The 23,300-nt window shown below is 43.5% G+C and overlaps 1 protein-coding gene across 3 annotated transcripts in view; it reads left to right on the top strand.

The window, feature by feature from the left end:
* Positions 1–23,300, top strand: part of ADCY8 (adenylate cyclase 8) — a 225,287-nt gene that overhangs the window by 166,536 nt on the left and 35,451 nt on the right. For 2 of the 3 annotated variants that reach the window (XM_061438577.1, XM_061438580.1), the window contains 3 exons: positions 5,122–5,323; positions 7,367–7,456; positions 20,616–20,788. In XM_061438577.1, the coding sequence (XP_061294561.1) occupies positions 5,122–5,323; positions 7,367–7,456; positions 20,616–20,788 (465 nt within the window). The remainder of the gene's footprint in view (positions 1–5,121; positions 5,324–7,366; positions 7,457–20,615; positions 20,789–23,300) is intronic. The other variant, XM_061438578.1, reaches the window with a different exon arrangement.

The raw sequence follows: 23,300 nt of genomic DNA on the forward strand, positions 1-23,300 counted from the left end.
TCCCAGATGGCCTTCCCAGGAAAGGTGACCAAGGAAGCTGAGCCACCTTGATGCCCAATTCCTGGGTTCCAGGGGCAAGAGATCTAGAACCTCACCTAGCAGCTGACTGGATGATGTCTCTGACTCTGGGGTGCAAGCGGAAGCCAGGAACTAAAACACCAGCCAGGGTCTTCCCTGGTAGTCCAGTGGTTGAGACTCCATGCTTCCAATGCAGAGGGTGTGAGTTCGATCCCTAGTCAGGAACTAAGATCCCATATGCCGTGCAGGGTATGGCAAAAAAAAAAAAAATCCTTTTTAATAAAAAAAAAAAAGAAGTACCAGCCAGCACCCCAACCTCACGTGCTCAGTGCAGAGAAAACACTGACAGTGAAGACAGCTTCCAAGCTTGAGCTCTGACCAGACAGCCCGCATACGTTGGGAACTGAGTGGCCCGTGGGCCCAGATAGCCCAGCCTTTCTTCACTGTGAGCGCTTTCCTCTCCAACTCACTTTGTTTCTGATTGATTCTCTGAGACTGAACAGATGGTAGGTGCCTTGCAGTTGCCTTTCTTCCATCATGGACTCTTTAGCAGATGAGCCAATCTTTGCTCATATGACCACAGCCAATTCCCAGGCCCAAAGCAAAAATTAATGGACCTTGGCAAAGAAAGACAGTGCTTTGCCTGGTTCTTTCCTTTAATCTCCGCATGCCTGCAGCTGTTCCTCTCCAAGAAGGGGAAACTGAGGAAAGACCAGAAGATACCTTCTGTAATAAGAGAACCTGTATCTAAGTCTGCGCACATGGTAATGAGAGAGAGGGAGGGAAGGAGGGGAGAAAGGGAGAGGGAAAATGTAGGAGGGAAAAGAGAGAGGGAGCAAGCAAGAGAAGGCCAATGAGAGGAAAGGGAGAGGCACAGGATCTTAATTCTTTCTGTGCATCTTACTGGCTGTATGTATGTATTATACTTGACCTCTCTGAAGCTTCAGTTTTCTCATCTATAAAATAACAATGCCAGCTTCCCAGGGCTGCTATAAGCATCAGATGAGCTATACCCATTTTGATAAATTCTGACTCCCTTTCCCTTCCTGAGTCACCGTATTTCCCCCCAATCAAGAGGCTACAAATACTGACCTCTCAGGGTTGCTACGAGGATCAGGTGTACCTCTGGACCCATGGGCTCTTTGTCAGTTCTAACATGTGGTACGAATGTCGTCTTTCAGTGTGCACTTCTGTTTCCCTGTTGCACCACCAGCCACCATAGGCTTTTCACTCATTTCCCAGATCCCTGTCTCCCCAGCAAATGCCCAGTCATGATACCAGCCAGCACCCTGTTTTAATGACATACTGCAGAGAGCAAATTAGAACTTAAGGTCTAGAAATGTTCTGGATGGAGCTGTTTGCAAATTCTTTGTCATTCATTTTCAGACTCGATTTCAGAAATGAAAGGTTTCCTTGCCTCTTAGGTGCATCAACAATGCAAAAGCAAATTCAGACTCCCTGGATGCCTGAGTAGCTCTATAATTAGATAAAAAATGCAATTGATGTTATAATGTTTACATGTGCAGAAATAAATGAACACTGAAGAGCTGCTGCAGAGATTTCCAGAGGAATGTTTATGTAGCGCCAGTAGCTTGCTTAGAAAGCCTATCTTGCTGTTAATATTCCTCCCAGAGATCTTTAAAATGCTTTTTCTGATTTTCATCATGAATAGAGAAAGAAAATGAATGTTGTTGTTTTTTTTTTTTGAGCTCTTCTTATGTGCTAAGCATTACATTACTTTATTATTTTACCCTCAGAGCCTCCTTTAAGAGGTGGACTTAAAAATCCTGGCTTTGCAGATAAAAATAAGTTACTGGGGAAAAAAAAAATTAAGATGCTCAGAAGAATTCGCTACCTTGCCCCAGGTGTGTTATTAGCTATGTTTCAGAGCTACAGGTTCAAACACACAGGGCTTTGCTCTTAGCTACCTTTTACCTCCTGCCCATCAGGACTTTCTGGGGCAACCTGAGCTTCCTTGTCTAAAGGAAGAGATGGTCTGGCCAAAGGGAGGAGATGACCAAGTCTCTTCCCACCGGGAAAGTCAAGGCTCTAGCTTCCTGAGTATCCCATCCTCCTCTGGATCTAGAAGGAGGAGAGGACAAGCATCTGAACTTTGCATAAACACTGACCTTGAGCAGCGACTCTGCCCTCCAGGAAGAACCAGGTCCACTGAACACTCCAGATGAATGCTGACCAGTAGGGCTGGTCCTTCCTCCTCTTGTAAAGGATACATCAGGGAGGGCAGGCAGAGGTGCTGAAGTGTGGATAGGAATACAGCCTATGGAGGCTGATGAGAAGAGAAAGTCTTCTCTCCCACAAAAAACAAGTCAGTGAGTATTTATCGAGCACTTTCTGTGTACTTAGCCTTATGCCAGGGCTTCCCAGGTGGTGCTAGGGTAAAAAGCCCACCTGCCAATGCAGGAGATATAAGAGACATGAGTTCCATCTCCGGGTTGGAAAGATCCCCTGGAGAAGGAAATGGCAACCCACTCTGGTATTCTTGCCTGAGAAATCCCATGGACAGAGGAGCCTTGCAGGCTACAGTCCAAGCGGTTGCAAAGAGTCGGACACAACCGAAGTGGCTTAGCATAAGCACAAGCCTGATGCCAGGTGTCTTGGAAGAATCCAAAGAAAACTGATCCTTGAAGGATGACCAGGATGTCCCTGCCCTGCACCCCTCACCCCTACCGCCCCCAGAGAGTGAGAAAATACAGAGGTAGGAGGAACAAAACGATTAGGGCATGTGCTTGAGGATTGCCTGGGGGGTGCAGAGAGGTGGAGAAAGAGAAAAGGCAGCGGTGAGAACCTGCCAGGCAGGTACACCGTGCGGAGGTCTGTAGACGACCCAGATGGCAGCCTTGACCATCAAAGAGTCCAAGTCTCCCGCTGAGCAGCTTTCAGACTCACCCTTGCTTGATTTGCCTCTGCCTTCGCTTTGGAACAAGATATTCGTATTCTCAGTGGCTGCCTCACATTATTAAGCTGCATCAGCATCAGCCTTGAAATTGGCCCCTTCTCTCCTGGGAGCACCTGACAAAGCGATCCGCCTGCCTTCTCCGTCGTTTGCCTCCCCTGGGTGCCCAGGAATAATGGTGTGTTGTCAGGGAGTGTTTTTCCAGCCTGTTTGGGGGGAAGTTTCCCATCTGTGTGGAGCCCTCTGGGAACCCACTGCTGCACAGACCTTCTGTTCTTATCTTAAACTCCTGCAGAGACTTCCTATCAAGGTGATCCATAGAATCAAAATTGCGCAGGCATTAAAAAAAAAAAAAACCCTCCCAACAATGATATCTGGGCTGTAGAAATCACTTTCCAGCCTTCATGATGGTTGACCACGCAGAGGAAATTGACATTCTACACACTGGTCACTCCCATTCTTCTGCTACTTTGCCCACATTCTCCAATCTTTCCTCCCTAAAATCCTACTCTTCAACATCCAAGGCCTAACCTAAATGTCACCTCTTCTAGGAAGTCTTCCTTTCCTTGATTTCCTTTCTTATTTCTTAAAATCATGTTTGTTGATTACCTTTTCTCTATCACAACTCAGTATGTATCAGTTCATCATTTGCATATCCATATTCCCTGTAGATTATGATCTCCTAGAAGATGGGCAAAATGTGTCTCTTGTCTTGGTACCCCTGATGCCTCCCTAATAAAACCACAGAAGCAAAAAAAATTACTGCAATCATAGGACCTATATTACTCACCAACATGGCTAAACTTAGCAAAGTGACAGAGTGGACTTTCAATCCTAATTCGAATACTTACCAACTCAGTAACTCCTGGGAAGTTGCTGCTCTCTGAGCCTTAACTTTTCATGTGAAAAAAGAGATCAAAAGACCTCTTAGGTTTGTTCCGAGGAATGGAAATGAGATATTATGTATTGATATAAAGTGCTTAGCACGTGCCTAAGGACATAATCAAGAGCTCAATACGGTACTTACACTAGTGTTAGTCATAAGAAATAAGAAAGTTTAGACAAGACAGTAAGAAGTGGTAGCGCTAGCAGAAGGTGGGCTCAGGAATTTCGCTGGTGGTCCAGTGGTTAAGACACTGTGCTTCCACCACCAGGGGCACAAGTCTGATCCCAGGCTGGGGGAGTTCTACATGCCGCATGGTGTGGCCAAAACAAACAGAAGGTGGGTTCAGCTTCATTCACTAAATGTACATTTGTTGAGATCCAGTCAAAATATTAAAGCCAAAGGGACAAACTTCATTTTATGGAGGAAGGAACAGATACGAAACCTCCTACCACGTCCCTCAGGACACCATTTAACATGCAGCAGTTCACTGGCTAAAACAGAGGTAGAGAAACTTGAGGTGCCAGCAGAGGACCCAAATGGCTGGGTAGAGTAGAGAGAACAAAGGATAAATTCCCAAGGAGAATCCGGGTGATTAGTTGGCTGAGAAGGAGAGGAAGAAGATGCTTCCAGAGATGGAGTTTCAGATCACCACCTGACACCCAACAGAGGTGCCCAGTAGGCAGGAGCTGCCATGGGACGTAGCACTGAAGCTCCAGATGTGTAATTGGGAGTGATGTTGAAACCGTAGGCAAATACGAGTCCTATATACCCACCTCCCACACAGCACATAGTGTAGCCTCTGCAAACTGTGATAATCACTAACCAAACTGAGCCACGTGGAGAGGTGCCATGTTCAGTTCTTGGCATCAGAGCAGTCATGGGGGAAAGTGTTTCCTAACACCCACCTTGAGGGGGAAAGGGCATATGGATCTCTCCCACAGCCAGAGTACTCAGATAAAATTCCAGTGGTGTGTTGCCTTGGCAGCAGTTGCCAAGTGAGAAAGAGGAATGATGAAATAAGTGGGAAAAAATGGGCAGAAGCAACAGATCAAGCCCAATATTTGATGTTCATTGCAAAGTTTCTCAAGAGAATATTTTATAGGGATGGGTGTAATTTTTGAAAAGTCTCTTGTTAATAAAAGTCTCTTGTTAAAAGCCCCTTTCCTGGGCTAAGAGAGCTTTAGAGGAATTATTGGGTGCAAGGAGTGGGGAAGGGCAATCCTGAACATGATTGACAAGGTTGCACAGAGAAGGGGGATCCCTGATTAATGCCACGTGACCCAACATTCTGTGTTTCTTGCAGGGTGATGCCCATGGCCATCCAGTTTTCCATCCTGATCATGCTGCACTCAGCTCTGGTCCTCATCACTACGGCAGAGGATTATAAGTGTTTGCCCCTGGTCCTCCGGAAAACCTGCTGTTGGATTAACGAGACCTATTTGGCCAGGAACGTCATCATCTTTGCATCCATCTTGATTAATTTCCTGGGCGCCATCCTAAATATCGTAAGCATTGCACATAGACACTTGTCTAGCGTGTAGTCAGGAATGAAGAGTTGGTAGAACCTGCAGCCTCTGGCATTGCCCTCCTTGGTACTAATTATTAACGCCTTCGTGTACCTCGTCAAGCCCCAAGGTCAGGGTTAGAGAAGGAAGATGTGGCTATACGGTCAGAACCATGCATTTTACTGGTGGAAAATGGTCTTTTTCTCAGTGGTGGAGGTTATTTGCTCTAAAGGCACTGCAAATGCCCTTAAGTTTCTGTACTTTCAGTGGCCAGTCAATTAAAGTCGTAAATAAGAGTTACTCCTTGTTAAGTTCCCACCTGCTGTGTGCCATGCTCTGAAGGAGGAGCGGTCTGTGCTTCCCGTATTTAATCCTCACATAAACCCCGTGAGGTAAGTCTCTTTATCCCCGCTTTACGGCTGAGGAAACTGAGGCTCAGAGACATGAAATAACTTGCTAATAAGGTCTGTCTGACTCCATGACTCAAACGCTCATTCTCGTTAGCCCAACTGTATCTCTGGGAGGGGGAGAGGGGAGAATGGAAATAAGTAGCTGTCATTTATTGAGCACCTACTGTGTGCCTCAGGTAGGTATTACCGTTCCCACGTAACAGATGAGGAAGCTGCCTTTCAGGAAGGTTGAGCATCTTGCCTATGACGTTCTAAGAGTTCATACCAGATGTGACACATCGAACTCGGATGAATCTCCAACTGCCATATTTATCATTGTCTTTAATTTGGTGACCCATGCTTTAGTGAGTGCATATTCTCTCTAAAATGGTAATGTGGTAGCTATAGGCATTTTTTGTGTCTATCCCAATAGTCTTGTGTTGTCCATGGTTTAGGAACCTAGATGTTTAGGGGATTTATCTGATTCCAGGCTTTGAACATTGAGGGAGACTAGTTAAGGCATCATCTTGTGGCTGAAACCATCATTGTGTCCTTTGGGCTTGAGGGAGGGTCTCCAAGTGTTCAGGGAGCCCAACTGTTGGACCCCCACAACTGTCAGCCTGTAAGTCAGAGATTTACACTGCCTGAAATCCATTGTTCACACTGGACCAATAATTACCTAGTGTCCATGTTGCTCAAGCTCTGTGGTTGGCCTTGTTGTAAAGAGACTATGGGACAAAGAAAAGGGGAATCATAGTCTAATAAAACTCATCATCTAATGAACATTTTATAGATGATGGCAATTGAAAACAGAAGTCCTTAGTCATTGATCACGGACTGCAGAGCTGCAGCCAGGATCTCTACTCTAGATGAATCAGATGTTTCTGGGGTGTCCTAGTGACTGTAGGTCAGGGTTGCCACTGGGGCCAACCATCCCACAGTATTGTGGGAGGAAGTTCAGAGGCTTTGGAGTCAGATAGACCTGTGTTCAAATCTCACCTCCACCACTTACCAGCTCGGTGACCCTGGACAAGTTACTTTACTTCTCAGAGTTTCATATTTTCCAGTTGTAAAATGGGGATACAAGAAGTAGCTACATCACAAGGGGGTTGTGATGCCCTTTTCATGCAAAGTGTCTGCTGCAGCCTAGGCACTCAGCCAGTGGTAGCTATTCTCTTCTGAGTGCCGCAAGATCTCCTGCCGCAACTGCTAGCCTAGGAAGTGCCCCCCACCCCAGTGCTAAGAGTCTTTCTGGAAAGCGTGCCCTGTGGGTCCCTCGAGTCCCCCCAGCTGTTCATGTGGAGACAGGTTGTGAGCATTCCCCACCTGGTTCTCTCTTCCAAGCCCCACAAGCGCACTCCAGCGACCCTCCATGATGGGGCTGGTGGAGCAGCCTTACCCTAGTTTCATGACTGGCTTGTAATTTTTTTTTTCTGAGCCAGTCCTTTCTTTAGAACCAAACAGAAGGTCCCAGCTGGGCTTGCATTCTGAAATCCAGCCCCTCGAGGGCCCTTTCTGCCCTAGGCATTTGCCGAAGCCCCACAGCGATAGCACAGGACTCCGTCTCCAGCTCACACTGACTTTGTTGTTCCTGTGTTTTTTGTTTTGTTTTGTTTTGTTTTTTGTTGTTCTTTTTTTTTTTCTTAATCCGCAGCTGTGGTGTGATTTTGACAAGTCGATACCCTTGAAGAACCTGACTTTCAATTCCTCAGCTGTGTTTACAGATATCTGCTCCTACCCAGAGGTATTTATTCACGAGCTCCCCTTGGTGAGACTGGGGCTTAGGCATCTTCACCAGCTCTGAATCAGCAGGACTGGCTGAGGGGCCCTAGACGTGCTGGCTCTCCAGGGGCCTGTCGGCCCTCCTCTGCCTCTCTCTCCTTCTTTTCTTCTTCTTCCCCTTTTCTGCCCTCCCTTCTCTCCTGGTATCCGCTGCTTCCCTTTTGTCTCTTTCCTGCTGTCTTCTGCCTCTCTTTCCCATTTCTCTCTTCTTCTTCACTTTTCCCTCTGTCCACTCTCTTCTTTCCTTTGCCTCCTCTTCCCTCTCATTTCCCCCCAGCTCCTCTTAAAACCCTAGAATGGAATGTGCTGTTGTCTTCAGTACAGGGCAGAGCACAGAGCTGCAGCTCAGAGTTTCCTGCATTGGAAAAGGAAAGGATGGAAGAAGGGGAGATAGAGGAAGAAAGGAAGCTAGTAAATGACAAATGCAGAAAACAGCTAAACATAAATCAAAGTGGGACTTCCCTGAGAGTCCAGTGGTTAAGACTCCATACTTCACTGCAGGGGACACGGGTTCAATCCCTGGTTGGGGAACTAAGATCCCAAATGCTGAGCAGTGCAACCAAAAAAAAAAAAAAACCTAAAAAAAGATAAGTAAATAAACATATTAAAGTGGTATAGAAAGTGCCCAGAGCATCGCAGACTCAGGAGGTGTCCCAGCAGGCCACTTACCATCGTAGTGTAAGCCTGACCATCTCCTGGCCCCATAGCCACTAGGCTGGCCCTGGGCCTTGGGGTCAACATAAGGGTCAAGCAAAGGACAGTCTTTGGCTCTGTTAAGCCATGACCCAGACCTTTACATATTGGGATATAAACTCTGGGTCTGGAGGGAAGACGGTTGGGATGTCCCAGTAGACACCAGCCAACCTTGAGGACCTTGGGTAGACTTTTGTTCTCTGAGACCCCTTCCAGTATGTGGTGGGGGAAAGGCGCTCTGTTATCTGACCTCAGCCCCAGAATTGGTCCAGGTGTTCTGAAAAGGACAGAAAGCCTCACCTCTGACCTCAGGTATTTTGTGCATACTGGATATGCACAAAATCATTACATCTTCAAGATACATGGAGGATGCTACCACCATCTCCATGTTGTAGATAATGAAACGGAGGTTCAGAAAGCAGCTTTCTCGCTGCTACTCCTGCTAATCTACCTTTTTTTTCACTTCTTTTCATTCTTACTTCTTTCTCTTTCCCTTCTTCATTCAGTTATCAAGACTTGCTGCTGCAGTTCAAACCACATCTGGCTTATTCATGAGCTCACACTTCTGAATTCAGGCTCCATCCCTAGGGAAGAACAAGGCTCTTCCTAAGGAAGTTCTGGGCAGGATGGGGCTAGCTCTGATTTCACAGCTGTGTGGGGCAGATAATGTGCTCTGGGACTTCTTCCCACCAAGTAAGGAGTGATCTCCAATTTTGTAGAGTCTGTGGGATACCACTCCCCTGAGAACACTTTTATTTGGAGGGCATGAAGAGTGTCCAAGAGGCAGTAAGTCAGCCAAGAATCAGATATTTAGAGTTAGACAAAAGCTGGATTTCACTCCCAACTGAGCCCCTTTACTTGCTAGCAGTAGAATCTTGAATCAGTTCAAACTCTTTCTGAACCTCAGCTTCCTCATCTGTAAAGTGGGAAAAATAATATCTTCTTTGCACAGTGATTGTGGAGTTATATAATATCAGATTCTCATGGTGCTTACCTAAATGAGTTGGCAAACGTTGAGCTTCTAACATGTGATCTGACTTGAAGTTGGTGTTTAAGTATTAATCTGGGCCTCTGACTCAATGCTGTGTATATACCCCTTGCCTCAAACTTGAACTCTCAAACTCAGGACCACAGCACTCATGGATTTCCCAGGCCTAACAAAGTGGTGGGTAAGCTTTTGGATCACATATGTTCATCTCTGTGCCTCTGTTTCCTTCTCTGCAAAATGAAGATGAAAACAATACCTTCCTCATGGGTGATTGTGAGGATTAAGTGAATTAATCCATGGAAAATGTATAGAGCAACACCTGCCACAAAATAGCTGCTGATTAAATGTCAGCTGTGATTCATTTACTAAATTAAAAGGTTTTGAACCTGCACCATAAAAATATATATATATTTTGGTAATGTATACCAATGTTCTGGGCTTCCCAGATGGTGCTAGTGATAAAGAACCTACCTGCCAAAGCAGAAGAAGTAAAAGATGTAGGTTCAGCCCCTGAGTCAGGAAGATCTCTTGAAGGAGGGCTTGACAACCCGCTCCAGTATTCTTGCCTGGAGAATCCTATGGACAGAGGAGACTGGTAGGTTATAATCCATGGGTCACAAAGTCAGACATGACTGAAGCGACTTAGCATGCACACGTGCGCCATTGTACTAAAGTATCATGTACATTGTGAAACATATTCATAAAATAGAAATGTTAAAAAATGAGATAAGATAAATGAATCAGTTTTAATATTAAAATTTTCCGGAGAAGGAAATGGCAACCCACTCCAGTGTTCTTGCCTGGAGAATCCCAGGGACAGGGGAGCCTGGTAGGCTGCTGTCTTTGGGGTAGCACAGAGTTGGACACAACTGAAGCGACTTAGCAGCAGCAGCAGAAGCAGCAGAGGGAGTAGCAAGAGCGCTGGAGAGTGACTGTTAACGAGGTTATTTTGGGGGTGATCAAACTGTTATAAAATTAGTTATAAATCAACTCTCCTGCAATAAAAATTAAAACCTGTTAAAAATTAGAATATGGTAATGGTTGCACAATTTTGTAAACATATCAAACCACTGAACCTTACACTTCAAAGAGATGAACTTTCAGTATGTAAATTACATCCAAATAAAGTTAAAGCATTATTCACCTTGAAAAAAATAAACAAATAAAATTTTCCTCCCAAGACAAGGGATCATCTTGCCCAGGGGCCAGCGAACTATGACCACAGGCCAAATTCCACTTGCCACCTGTTTTGTAAATAGTTTTACTGGGGCACAGACACACCCATTTGTTAGCAATGTCTTTATGGCTGCTTTTATAATAATATAATGGTAGAGTTCAGTCGCGGTAACTAAGCCAAAAATATCTGCTATCTGGCCCTTGCCAAGCAAAGTTTGCCGAAGTCTGACATCTCCTCAGGTGCAGGAATCCCACTGGCCTAAAATGTGAGCACCTGGACTCTTTCCATCATCAGCTACTACAGCAATCTTGTTAACCCACCATTTGCCATGTTGGCATATATCTGGCCATGTTTCTCTACCTAAGGATTTGTCTACCAAAGTAGAAGGAATCAGACATCCAAACCTTCTAAAAGGCTTAATTTGCACAACCACCTGCCATCACTCACAAGTGTGTATCCCCAAGCAAATCACTTCCTGTCTCTGAGCCCTGGTTTCCTCGTCTGTATACTGGACCTCTCCACCTCCCCCATGGGGAACAGTTCTCAGTCTGGAAACAGGTAATTAAGCTGGATGATGTGGCATAAACATAAGAGACTGTCATCATATATGGTATAAAGTAAAGTTTATTTCTGAACTGGAGCTTGCCAATTACTAAAGAAAAAAAAAGAGTGAGGATATAGGAAATGATCATGAAGAAAGTCATGTTCCAGCTATGATTTGAGAAGTAGTCTAGGAGAGCAAAGAGACATAGGTTTGTAAAGTGAATGACAGTCATATGCAGAAACCATTCTCATCATCTCAAACTTCAGAATGTGGTTTTCAGGAGGCTCGATAGGAAGATCTTCATTTTATAATCAAGCCCCTTTATTATATGCTCTAGCAGATTGGAACAGTCTTTGACTAGTCAGCTGTAGTTGTGAGAGCAGAGTATGCTATGGTTTTAAAGGGTCCCTGACAACCAATTTTCCCTACAGGCATCAGTCATCATTTGCATCCTGGGACTTTCTCCCACTTCTCTCCCATGGGTAGAATCCCAGGTTCTACCCAGCCTTCAAGCTTTCTTCAAGCATACTCAATCCTTCAGATTCAGTTCAGTCACTCAGTCATGTCCGACTCTTTGCAACCCCATGGATTGCAGCACACCAGGCTTCCCTATCCATCACCAACTCCCGGAGTTGGTGATGCCATCCATCCATCCATCTCATCCTCTGCCATCCCCTTCTCCTCCCACCCTCAATCTTTCCCAGCATCAGGGTCTTTTCAAATGAGTCAGTTCTTTGTACCAGGTGGCCAAAGTATTGGAGTTTCAGCTTCAACATCAGCCCTTCCAATGAATATTCAGGACTGAGTTCCTTTAGGATGGACTGGTTGGATCTCCTTGGAGTCCAAGGGACTCTAAAGAGTCTTCTCCCAAAACCACAGTTCAAAAGCATCAGCTTTCTTCACAGTCCACCTCTCACAACCATACATGACTACTGGAAAAACCATAGCTTTGACTAGACGGACTTTTGTCGGCAAAGTAATGTCTCTGCTTTTTAATATGCTGTCTATGTTGGTAATAGCTTTTCTTCCAAGGAGCAAGCATCTTTTAATTTCATGGCTGCAGTCACCATCTGCAGTGATTTTGGAGCCCCCAAAAATAAAGTCTTTCCCTATTTCCATTGTTTCCCCATCTATTTGCTAAGAAGTGATGGGACCAGATGCCATGATCTTAGTTTTCTGAATATTGAGTTTTAAAACCAGTTTTTTCACTCTCCTCTTTCACTTTCTTCAAGAGGCTCTTTAGTTCTTCTTCACGTTCCTGCCATAAACGTGGTGTCATCTGCATATCTGAGGTTCTTGATATTTCTCCTGACAATCTTGATTCCAGGCTGGCATTTCTCATGATGTATTCTGCATATAAGTTAAATAAGCAGGGTGACAATATACAGCCTTGACGTACTCCTTTCCCTATTTGAAACCAGTCTGTTGTTCCATGTATGCTTTTAACTGTTGCTTCTTGACCTGCATACAGGTTTCTCAGAAGGCAGGAAAGGTGGCCTGGTATTCCATCTCTTTAAGAATTTTCCACAGTTTGTTGTGATCCACACAGTTCAAGGCTTTAGCATAGTCAATGAAGCAGAAGTAGATGCGTTTCTGGAATTCTGTTCCTTTTTCGATGAGCCAACAAATATTGACAATTTGATCTCTGGTTCCTCTGCCTTTTCTAAATCCAGCTTGAACATCTGGAAGTTCACGGTTCACATACTGTTGAAGCCTGGCTTGGAGAATTTTGAGCATTAATTTACTAGTGTGTGCTTCCTGCCAATCTCACATGTCCTTAAGGCATCATTTTCATACTCCCACTCCATCATTTCTATAATTCATCTAGCTAGAACGGTTTTCCCAACTCTTCAAACTTCTAAATTGCTTTAAGGAGAAAAGCCAATATTGTATAGCTATTTAACATTACCGTGAGGGCACAGCACAGAACAGAATCCACAGTCAAATTAATAATTTTTCTTTAAAAAGATAAATTTCAAGTGGAACAGTAGAGATAAAATTGCCTTCCCACCTGAAATAGCTAAAAACTAACAAAATATATGAAACAATAGTTTTCAAGACACTGGGCATCAAGTACTGAAGAACACAATCCCTGAAAGACAAGAAGCAAATTAAGTGAGCCCTATGGTTGCCTGGGCTGTACCTTGCATTAAGAGTGTTTCAGACTGGCTCAGGTCGGAAGAACGCACATGGAACTCAGTGCAACCCCCTAATTTGAGGAGATAGAACTGAGAATCTGGGGGAACCAAGGTGGCTAGAGTTTGTAGGACATACTGCCAGAGAGAAGAGAGTTCCTGATAGAGAAGACTCAGAGAGATCTGCAGAGGGGCTGATCAGTGCATGCATATGAGGAAACAGCGATGCTCCAGAAAACAAAAACAAAAACACACATCTGAAAGGATTAGTGCCTGGCTCTCACATTAGGCTGGGAATTGTGTCTTCTCCCACCAGCCAGTCTGAAAAATACCATAATTCATGGGACATTAAGTAGAGCAATCAGACAAGACTTGCTTCAGTAGTGTTCAATAATTACCCCTAGATTATATGCTGCTGCTCTAGTTCTTCCCTCAAAATAATCTTAAAAGGAAGATGGGGCTTCCTGGTGGTCATGGTTGAGACCCTGCCCTTCCGTGCAGGGGACTGGGTTTCGATCCCTGGTCAGGGAACTATGATTCCGCATGTCATGCAGTGTGGCAAAAAAAAAAAAAAAAAGAAGAGTAACACCAAACATCTAAGAAGACATTTCTCCTTTTTATAAAGATCAAAATGTTTATTATTTTGTGTTACAAAAATGAAAAGAAATCCAATCAGATAATGAAGTAAACATATAGGGCAATAAATCTTTAAGAAAGGATAAATTATTCTAAAAGAAATGAATCCTAGAATGTTTTCCCTTCAAGTCAACCACTCTGTTGCTTAATAAACTTCTTGTAAAATGAGAAATATTTTATATTAGAAAATACAAAGTTATATTTCTGTATTGGAAAAGAATGTTCATGTCAGCCTTCTTTGTAATAGATAAAAACTAAAAATAACCCAATCGTCCCTAGATAGTTGAGAGGATAAAGAAACTAAGAAACTGTAGAATAGCCATCCAGGGGACTACTACACATCAGTAGAGAGAGATGATCTCTGGATATATGTGCAATAACATGGATGAATCCCAAGATCAGCATGCTGACAGAAATAAGCAAAACAAAGCAAAAGTATGCATTTGTATGGTCCTGCCTATCTAAAACTCTAGAAAATGCATTGATAAATTGATACATAATAGCAGAAAGAAAGAGGTGGTTGCCTGGGGAGGAGAGGGAGGAACGTGGGAGGGGAGAATCGTAAAGGGATACACTGAAACCCATGCTGGCGCTCATTTTCATAATTGTGATGATTTTGTGGATGTACACAAATACTAAAGCCTAGCAAATTGTGTGCAATAGATATATGCAGTTCACTGTAGGTGAATCATACCTGAAGAAAACTATTTTAAAATTTAAGTGCAAAAGAGGAAACAGAGAGAGAGAAAGGGGAAGAGAATTAGAGTCTTGAAAACCTGTAGTCAGAACATTTTGGCTGAACTGGCAGCTGTGGTCTTGAGCAACTTAAGCTCTTTGAGCCTCGTTTCCACACTGGGGTAACAGCTGTGCCCACCTCACAGTGTTATGAGACTTAGACTGGGAGAATGCATCCTTAAGCTTACTACAGTTTCTGGTCCATAATAAACGCTCATTAAACATCAGTTGATCATGATGACGAAGATGAGGGATGAAAGGGGGTGGGAGTTAAAAGAGGAAGACAAAAGGGAGAAAAACCAAGAAGGAGCAAAAAGAGAGGAACAGAAACAAAGGAATGATAATAAAGCAAATAATTGATGGTAGTTGCTCAGTCATGTCCAGTTCTTCGCGATCCCGTGGACTATAGCCTGCCAGGCTCCTCTGTCCATGGGATTCTTCAAGCAAATAAGCAGATATTTTAAATTCCAAAAGTGACTGTAAAAATTGGTATTCCCCTAACCTCTTGCCTTCATTTCTCTGGTTAACTTCTCAGGTAGGAGTCAGAGCCTTGAGTAATTTTGGAGGAAAATGTATTCACTGCAGTCTAAAATCTCCAACTGGCATTCAGGATAAAATTAGATTCTCCAGACTTTCACAGTGGCAGGTCCACCAAAAACTTCGAACAAAAAATAAGTATCAAATAGCACCATTGTAATTTCAGAACTTTTTCTAGTTGAACAGAGGGATATTATATAAGCTCCTTTTTCTTCTACTCTGAGCCAATTTTATGATATGGCTAAATACATAGAGGAGATCATTTTGTTTTTTCCCAAATGATAATTAATTTTTGGAATTGTCTTGCCCCACAAAGAGCCAAAAGCTATAATAACACAATGTGATCCAAAAACCGTAATAACACAATATGATCCAAAAACCAAGTCCCATCTCACTGAAGCTTGGATTCCAAACCTTTGAGGACTATTAATTGTGCATGGAAAACAGAGTAGATTTGAATGATAGAAGCAGTGAGGTGACATAGAATGAGCAAGTACTCTTCTTCTCATTGACTAGCCATTTAGCCTTGGGGAAATCACTTAGTCTCTCTGAGCCTCAGTTTCCTTATCTGTTTAATGGACTTATTAACAACACCTATCTTATAAGATTGTTTGGGTGACAAATAGAGATAATATACATAAACACTCATTAAATATTAGTTTCTTTTCTCCTCTTTCCCTAAAGCTTTGATAATTGAGTAAATAGTATCTGCCAAAGTAGAGATTTGTATTTAAGGAAGGAAATAGGACTATAACAATTTTTTTTGTTTTAAAGCCAGGGCTTCCCTGGTGGCTCATTGGTAAATAGTCTGTCTGCAAATGCAGGAGACGTGGGTTTGATCCCTGGTCTGGGAAGACCCCACATACCGCAGAGCAGCTAAGCCTGTGTGCCATAACTAAGGAGCTGTGCTCTAGAGCTCCGGAGTCACAACTGCTGAAGCCCACACACCCTAAAGCCCATGCTCCCCAACAAGGGAAGCCACCACAATGAGAAGCCCATGCTCCGCAAATAGAGAGTAGCCCCCATTCACCTCAACTAGAAAAAAAAAAAGCCTGCACAGCTGTGAAGAACCAGCAGTCATAAATAAATAAAATTACTAAAAAAAAAAAAAAAAAGGTGCAAGGCTTCATTCTCTAAACATGAGATTATCTACATAATCACGTGTATGCTGCTGCAACATGTGACTAAAACTTTGAGCAGGCCATATGTTCATAGCAATATCAGTCTCCTATCAATTATTTATAAAACGGCGGCCACCTTGACTCGGATCGTTTTCAGGAAGCCAGATCCTCCTAGACCTTCACTTGTTGCCCAAGCCAAGAGAGTGAGCTTGGAGAGCATACACTTACTCCACCAGCACCCCCACCTTCGTCTTTGCTAACTGCTGACAGCATATACTTCCTAGGTATGTCCAGCAATGTCAAATCGTTATCCTCTGGGAACAAATTTAACTTTTGAAAGTCACCAAGATGCGTAATCTGGCTGGACATCATTGTTTGAAAAGTGAAAGTGAAAGGGCTTCCCTGGTAGCTCAGCTAGTAAAGAATCCCCTTACAATGCGGGTGAACCCGGTTGATTCCTGGGTTGGAAAGATCCCCTGGAGAAGGGATAGGCTACCCACTCAAGTAGTCTTGGGCTTCCCTGGTGCCTGAGAAGGTAAAGAATCCACCTGCAATGTGGGAGACATAATCTGGCTAGATATCATTGTTTAGGAATCAAATATAGAAAAACTGCATTTGCAGGCGAGGGGCGGGGGTTGGGGGGCATTTTTCAAAACCGGACTCTGAAGATTATTTACAGGGATCTGAGCTCAGTCATCAAAGAAGCAGTATCAAGATAAACACATAGTCCCTCAAGGTGACTACATTGAATTGACCAATAAGCATCATCAAGAGAAACATCATTCTTATATTAAAAAAAATGTAGAAAAAATAAAATTCTTTCCCTAAGAACTAGCTATTTGCCTGCTCATTGGTTAGGTTTTACTTCATACTTATACCGTGAGTCATCATTTGTGAACATCATTAACACAGATATGTCTTCCTGTGAATTATTATGAGATTAAAATATTGACTGGGGCTGCAGTCCCTTCTAGGAAATAACCAGGAAAGTCCGTCCTCAACCCCAGTCAGACACAAACAGCACATCCGCATGTGGGATTTAAATGCAGTTTCGACAGATCTAAGTTAACAACTTATGATGAACTAAAAAACACTCATCATTCTTCCTCTAGTGTTGGGAGGAAGGGGGACATCAGATGGAAACCACGGAGCTCAAACAAGCCAAACACAGTCGGACTGTCCCAGAGCATCATACATGTACGAAATGTCCCTTTCCCCTACCAGGAAACAGCTGGGAAAGTCAGATCAGTTATCCCCACTCAGCACCCGCGCTGACCCTGTGTTCATGACAGCCTCATTCCTGGACCATGAGAAGAGTCAGAGCTCAGGAAGAGACAGGGAAGCCACTGTCGTTGGCCTGTGTACCCTTCACTGCGCTGCTTATACCAAGACTCGTAATTGCTAAATGTTCGATTTTGTGTGATTCGGGAAGTTTGGATCTTTTCTCTGAAAACTCTCTGCTCTCTTTCCTTCTTGTTCTGTGACTTTATAATGCCATGGGATTTTGAGAGCAATCAAATGGGTACAGACACTCCAGTATATACTACCCCTGTCAGCAGATGCGCAAGTCCCTGTAAGTTATCATTGTGTAAAATTCTTCTTCCTCCCTCTTCTCTAAGAGGAAAATGATGCATTGTGACAATGTCCTAACATTAGGATGGCGCCTTCCAGCCTGGCACAATTCTTGGTGTCCAGCAGGTCCCCAGACAACAATCGTAGGGAAAAAATTCATTGTTTAATTTACAAAATGCTTGTTCCAAGCAAGCAGAATATTGCTCCCCCTTAACACTTTGTCGAGACATGGGAATCTTTCAGTCGTCACTCAGACATTTCCAGAATTTCTTACCTGTCTCCTCTGCCCATACAGAAATTGTCTCTTCCTGTCATAGGAGAGAGAAGACAACCAGTTGTTGGAAAGAGCCATGCATAACAAGGCTGGAATGGCTTTTAGAAATTAAGCCCAATATGCCCACTAGAGTTAATATTTACATGCACAGGTTGTATCCAGGTGTCCTCAGTATCATTTTCTAATCATGAGAACTTGAAAATTTTACTTAAGCTTTATGAGCCTCAGTTTTTTCACCTGTAAAATGGAAATTAGGAGTCCAATCTTGACCAGCTGCTTTGAAAAATCACAAGGGAAGACCATGTGTATAAAAATCAAAGTACCACCACCAAGTGGGTCTTTGATAATGCAATTTTTATTCTTTTTTCCTACTGGATACTCAGAATCCTAACCTTTCGACCAGAATGATATAGTGGATCCTTCTGTAAGGGAAATGGGCTGAGGATCTTCCTATAGAAGGCTGAAATCTACCTGGGCAGACTGACACCTGGGGGTCACTCTAATATTGCAGCCCTTGAGTGATTCCCAACTGGCCTATTGCACAGCTACTTCTAATACAAGATGGCAAGTATCAGGCTGGGCTGTGAAGGTTGCCGTGGAGGAATGAGGCCGTATTCAGAAGCACCTGGAGGATTTGCATGAAAGTTTCTCAGAGGAGAAGACACCTGTGAGAAGAGCAAGGCTTGGTCGCATGCATGAGAGTTGAGAGAAACAGGACACTGGAAAAGCAAAGTACTAAAGGAACAAGAGAGCAGGGAAACAGCTGTGGGAGATAGCCTGTTTATAGTGCTGCTGCTGCGGCTAAGTCGCTTCAGTCGTGTCTGACTCTGTGCGACCCCAGGAACTGCAGCCTACCAGGCTCCTCCGTCCATGGGATTCTCCAGGCAAGAACACTGCAGTGGGTTGCCATTGCCTTCTCCACAGTTTATAGTGAGGCTGGAACATATGTCGGGATTTGGAAAGTGAAAAGGAATCTGATATATGACAGTCTTGAGAATTTTGCCATGCAGGAAGGAGAATATAATTTGAGAGACTACAGAGCCATGGAAAGACTTCAAGTTAAGGAGTGACATAGTCAGATCTGAGTTTCAGAAATACTGGCTGGAAAATAACAGTATGTATTCAGAGACTTCCCTTGTGGTCTAGGGATTAAGACTCCGAGATTCCACTGTGGGGGCCACAGGTTCAATCCCTGTTGGTGAACTAAGATCCCATGTGCCATGTGGTGTGGCCAAAAAAAAAACAGTAGTGTATATTCAGTAGGGATTGGGAACTAGAAGCAAACAGCTGCTAGAAAACTGTTCCAAAACTGTAAGTGAGAACTAAAACAGAAATAGGATAGAAGGAGAAAGGTGGATAGATATGAGATTTATTGAGGAAATAGAATCTACAAGCTTAGGATGAGCAGACTGTGGAATATGGGGGGAAAGAAAAGCAGCAAAGATGAGACCAAGATTTTTGGCTTGAGAAATGGTGCCAATGGTTCCCCCAAGAATTGGAAAGAGAGTTTTGAGGAGGTGGTAATAGCTTATGGTGAATGATGTTGGATTCGTGATCTCCAAAGAAGATTTAGCTTCAGGACCAGGGACCAGGCTTGATCACTCAAGAGCTTTTGTGTAGCAGAGTTTTATTGAAGTGAAAAGGGAACAGAGAAAGCTTCTGACATAGACATCAGAAGGGGCACGGAGAGTGCCCACTCACTAGTCTTAGCAAGGCCTTATATACTTTCACCAGACACACTCCCACAACATACATCTTAAATTAACAAGATTACAACTAACAATAGAAAGGTCTTACCAGACCCACGGGGGCTGCCCATGTAGCCCAGCTGGTAAAGAATCCGCCTGCAATGCAGGAGACCTGGGTTCAACCCCTGGGTTGGGAAGATCCCCTGGAGAAGGGAAAGGCTACCCTTTCCAGTGTTCTGGCCTGGAGAATTCCATGGACTGTATAGTCCATGGGGTTGAAAAGAGTCGGACACAGCTGAGTGAATTTCACTTTAGAGCTTCCCTTGTAGCTCAGTTGGTAAAGAATCTGCCTGCAATGCAGGAGACCTGGGTTTGATGCCTGGGTCAGGAAGATCCCCTGGAGAAGGAAATGGCAACCCATTCCAGTATTCTTGCCTAGAGAATCCCATGGACAGAGGAGCCTGGCAGGCTACAGTCCATGGGGTCACAAGAGTTGGACACAACTTAGTGGCTAAACCACCACTACCAGACCCACTCCCACAATATACATCTTAAGATAACAAGATTAGTCAGAAGGTTCTTGTTAAGGAGAAACATGTCCTCAAGCAGGATACATTGTTCTCATACATCATTGGTACAGAGTGTAAGGGAAAACATATCCTTGAACAAGATGAGCTGTTTTGTTGTGCAATCATCAGCTCTGGGTTTAAAGAAAAAAAAATTTGTCCTTTTCTCTTCCTTGAGAACCCCAGACCCCTATCTCCTCCTTGAGAGCTTCAGACCCCTCTCTCCTCCTTGGGAACCCTGGACTTCTTATCAACCTACCTAGAAATTGACTCTCTCAGTGGTAAGGAAATGATGAGTTCAACTTGGGACCTGTTGAACTTGAGGATGGCCTGAGACCTCCAAATGGAAATGCTCAGCAAACATCCGTATAAAGAGACCTACTGGAATCCATGACTAGGAGAATGACCGGGCCACATTCCTGTTGAATCTGACCAGCTACCTTCTCTCTTTCTAGTACTTTGTCTTCACGGGGGTGCTGGCCATGGTGACCTGTGCGGTTTTCCTCCGACTCAACTCTGTCCTTAAGCTGGCTGTGCTCCTGATCATGATTGCCATCTACGCCCTGCTGACCGAGACCATCTATGCAGGCCTCTTTCTGCGCTACGATAACCTGAACCACAGCGGAGAGTAAGTGCCCACCACTGTGCTCAAAAAGAGCTCCACTTCTAGTGGGAAATGAAACCATTGGGAAAATGATTAAGGTAGAGTTATTGAAACTTAGAGACTGATTGAAAATTGACATATTTCTCATGCACTTTCTGGATGACAAGTTTAGGCAAAGTTCCTAGTTATCCATTTTATCATGTGTATTCACTACAGATTAATTCATGGATTAAAGTTTGGACTAGACCATAGCTCAGGTCTCCCCACATGTAATAATTTACAATTCCTTCAACTGTAATAGCTCCGAGATTTGTAAGGTCTGGTTGTCATTCCGCTGTAGCACTATCAGTAATAGCAGACCCTGTGCATTGAGAAGTTGCTAAACTCCTTACATTGTGTAATTTTGAAACATGGAAAAATACAACAACAACAAAAATCTTAGCCTAGATTTCTTAGAGAACAGAGCCTGAGGCAAGCATGAAGTGCTAATCCAAACCCAGGACGGCAAAAGTGAGGGGAAAGGAAGTGAAAAAGGAAAGGATGGAAGGCAAATACAAGCCATATTATGCTGCTCAGATGAATCGTGAAGCTGGGGCTTTGGAGGATGTCTCGCAGTATCTCTGGGTAGGCGACAAGGTAGGGAAAGTCTCTCAGGAGGGATGGAATCTGTTGGTTCCTTCCCTCTCATTTCTCCCATTAGTCTCAGTCTATACTCTGGATGTACTGCCTGGTGATGTACCTCAGCCATTTCTACAGCCCTTGGGGAAACCAGACCCCACACCTGCCTTAGGGAGCTCCACGGGAGCTGGAAGTGATGGAAGGAGCCAGACACCGAGCAGAAGGCTGATTGGCCTTGAGAGGTTGGAAGAACAGAGGTCTCTCTGAGACCAGAACACGTGGCCAACAGTCTGAGAAATAGAGGAGGAAAAGACAGTCCAAGAAGTCTCAGAAAATGTGCCTGAGACTAATAATGGGAACATTTATGATTCAACAGCTGGAAATAAACAATGTACACAATTAGTCATGTTTCCTTCTGCATTTTTAAAAGGATAAAGTATTTCAGATATTGTTGAAGTTCCCTTCCCCAGCATTGTTCTTTTATCCTCCTCCCAAGAGTCAACTTCTAATGCATTTAATGTATATCCTTCCCATCCATGTGTTTTATATTGGGTAGGCCAAAAAGTTAGTTCTGATTTTTCCATGAACTGAAAAAATCAGAACGAACTTTTTGGCTAACCCAGTGTGTGTGTGTGTGTATACATATATATATATATATATTTTTTTTTTTTAACCCAGTATATATTTAGTTGTGTCTGTATTTTAAATTGTTTATAAAATTCTTATGCTATCATGTAATATTGTAGTTTTTAGACACATCTAGATTCATATCTACAGATTCAACTCATTTTAGATAGAACATACCAAGATATATTTATCCTTTAACCTATAAAAACATTATTGATACTTCAGTGATCACCATTGAAAATATCTCTTTGGGTTCATATCTCAAAGCACACTTACTGGAATAGATGGTATCTGCATTTTCAACTTTTTAAGATCTTGCCAAATGGCTCTCCAACAAGTTTGGAACAGTTTCTCTCTTACAAGCAGTGGTCTCTGTAATTCTTATTCAGTTCCTTAGTGAGAATTTTATCTCATTGTTTTCATTAGTAGTTCCTTCATCATGAATAAGTTTGTGCAGTTTGTTGTTGTTTATTGGCCATTTTCGGTAAACTTCCAGGTCATGTCTTTTGCCTGGTTTTCTATTAGGTGTTTTTGCCTTTTTCTCACTAGATTTGTAAAGGTTCTTTATAAATTCTAGGTACTAATTTGTGCCTGTTATGCGAATGCAACATCCGCTTTATATCCATTACCTTATTTAACCCTCATGGCAACAGTCTGAGGAACACAGGCTTCAGATCAGATCAGATCAGTAGCTCAGTCGTGTCCGACTCTTTGTGACCCCATGAATCGCAGGACGCCAGGCCTCCCTGTCCATCACCAACTCCCAGAGTTCACCCAGACTCATGTCCATCGAGTCAGTGATGCCATCCAGCCATCTCATCCTCTGTCGTCCCCTTCTCCTCCTGCCCCCAATCCCTCCCAGCATCAGAGTCTTTTCCAATGAGTCAACTCTTCCCATGAGGTGGCCAAAGTACTGGAGTTTCAGCTTTAGCATCATTCCTTCCAAAGAAATCCCAGGGCTGATCTCCTTCAGAATGGACTGGTTGGATCTCCTTGCAGTCCAAGAGACTCTCAAGAGTCTTCTCCAACACCACAGTTCAAAAGCATCAATTCTTCAGCGCTCAGCCTTCTTCATAGTCCAACTCTCACATCCATACATGACCACAGGAAAAACCATAGCCTTGACTAGACGGACCTTTGTTGGCAAAGTAATGTCTCTGCTTTTGAATATGCTATCTAGGTTGGTCATAACTTTCCTTCCAAGGAGTAAGTGTCTTTTAACACAGGCTTAGAGAGGTTCAATAATTACCTGGATGCACACAGTCAGTAGGTGGTAGATCCAGATTCAAAC

The sequence above is a fragment of the Bos javanicus genome, chromosome 14, assembly GCF_032452875.1.
Source record: "Bos javanicus breed banteng chromosome 14, ARS-OSU_banteng_1.0, whole genome shotgun sequence".
In the NCBI taxonomy this organism is placed as follows: Eukaryota; Metazoa; Chordata; class Mammalia; order Artiodactyla; family Bovidae; genus Bos; species Bos javanicus.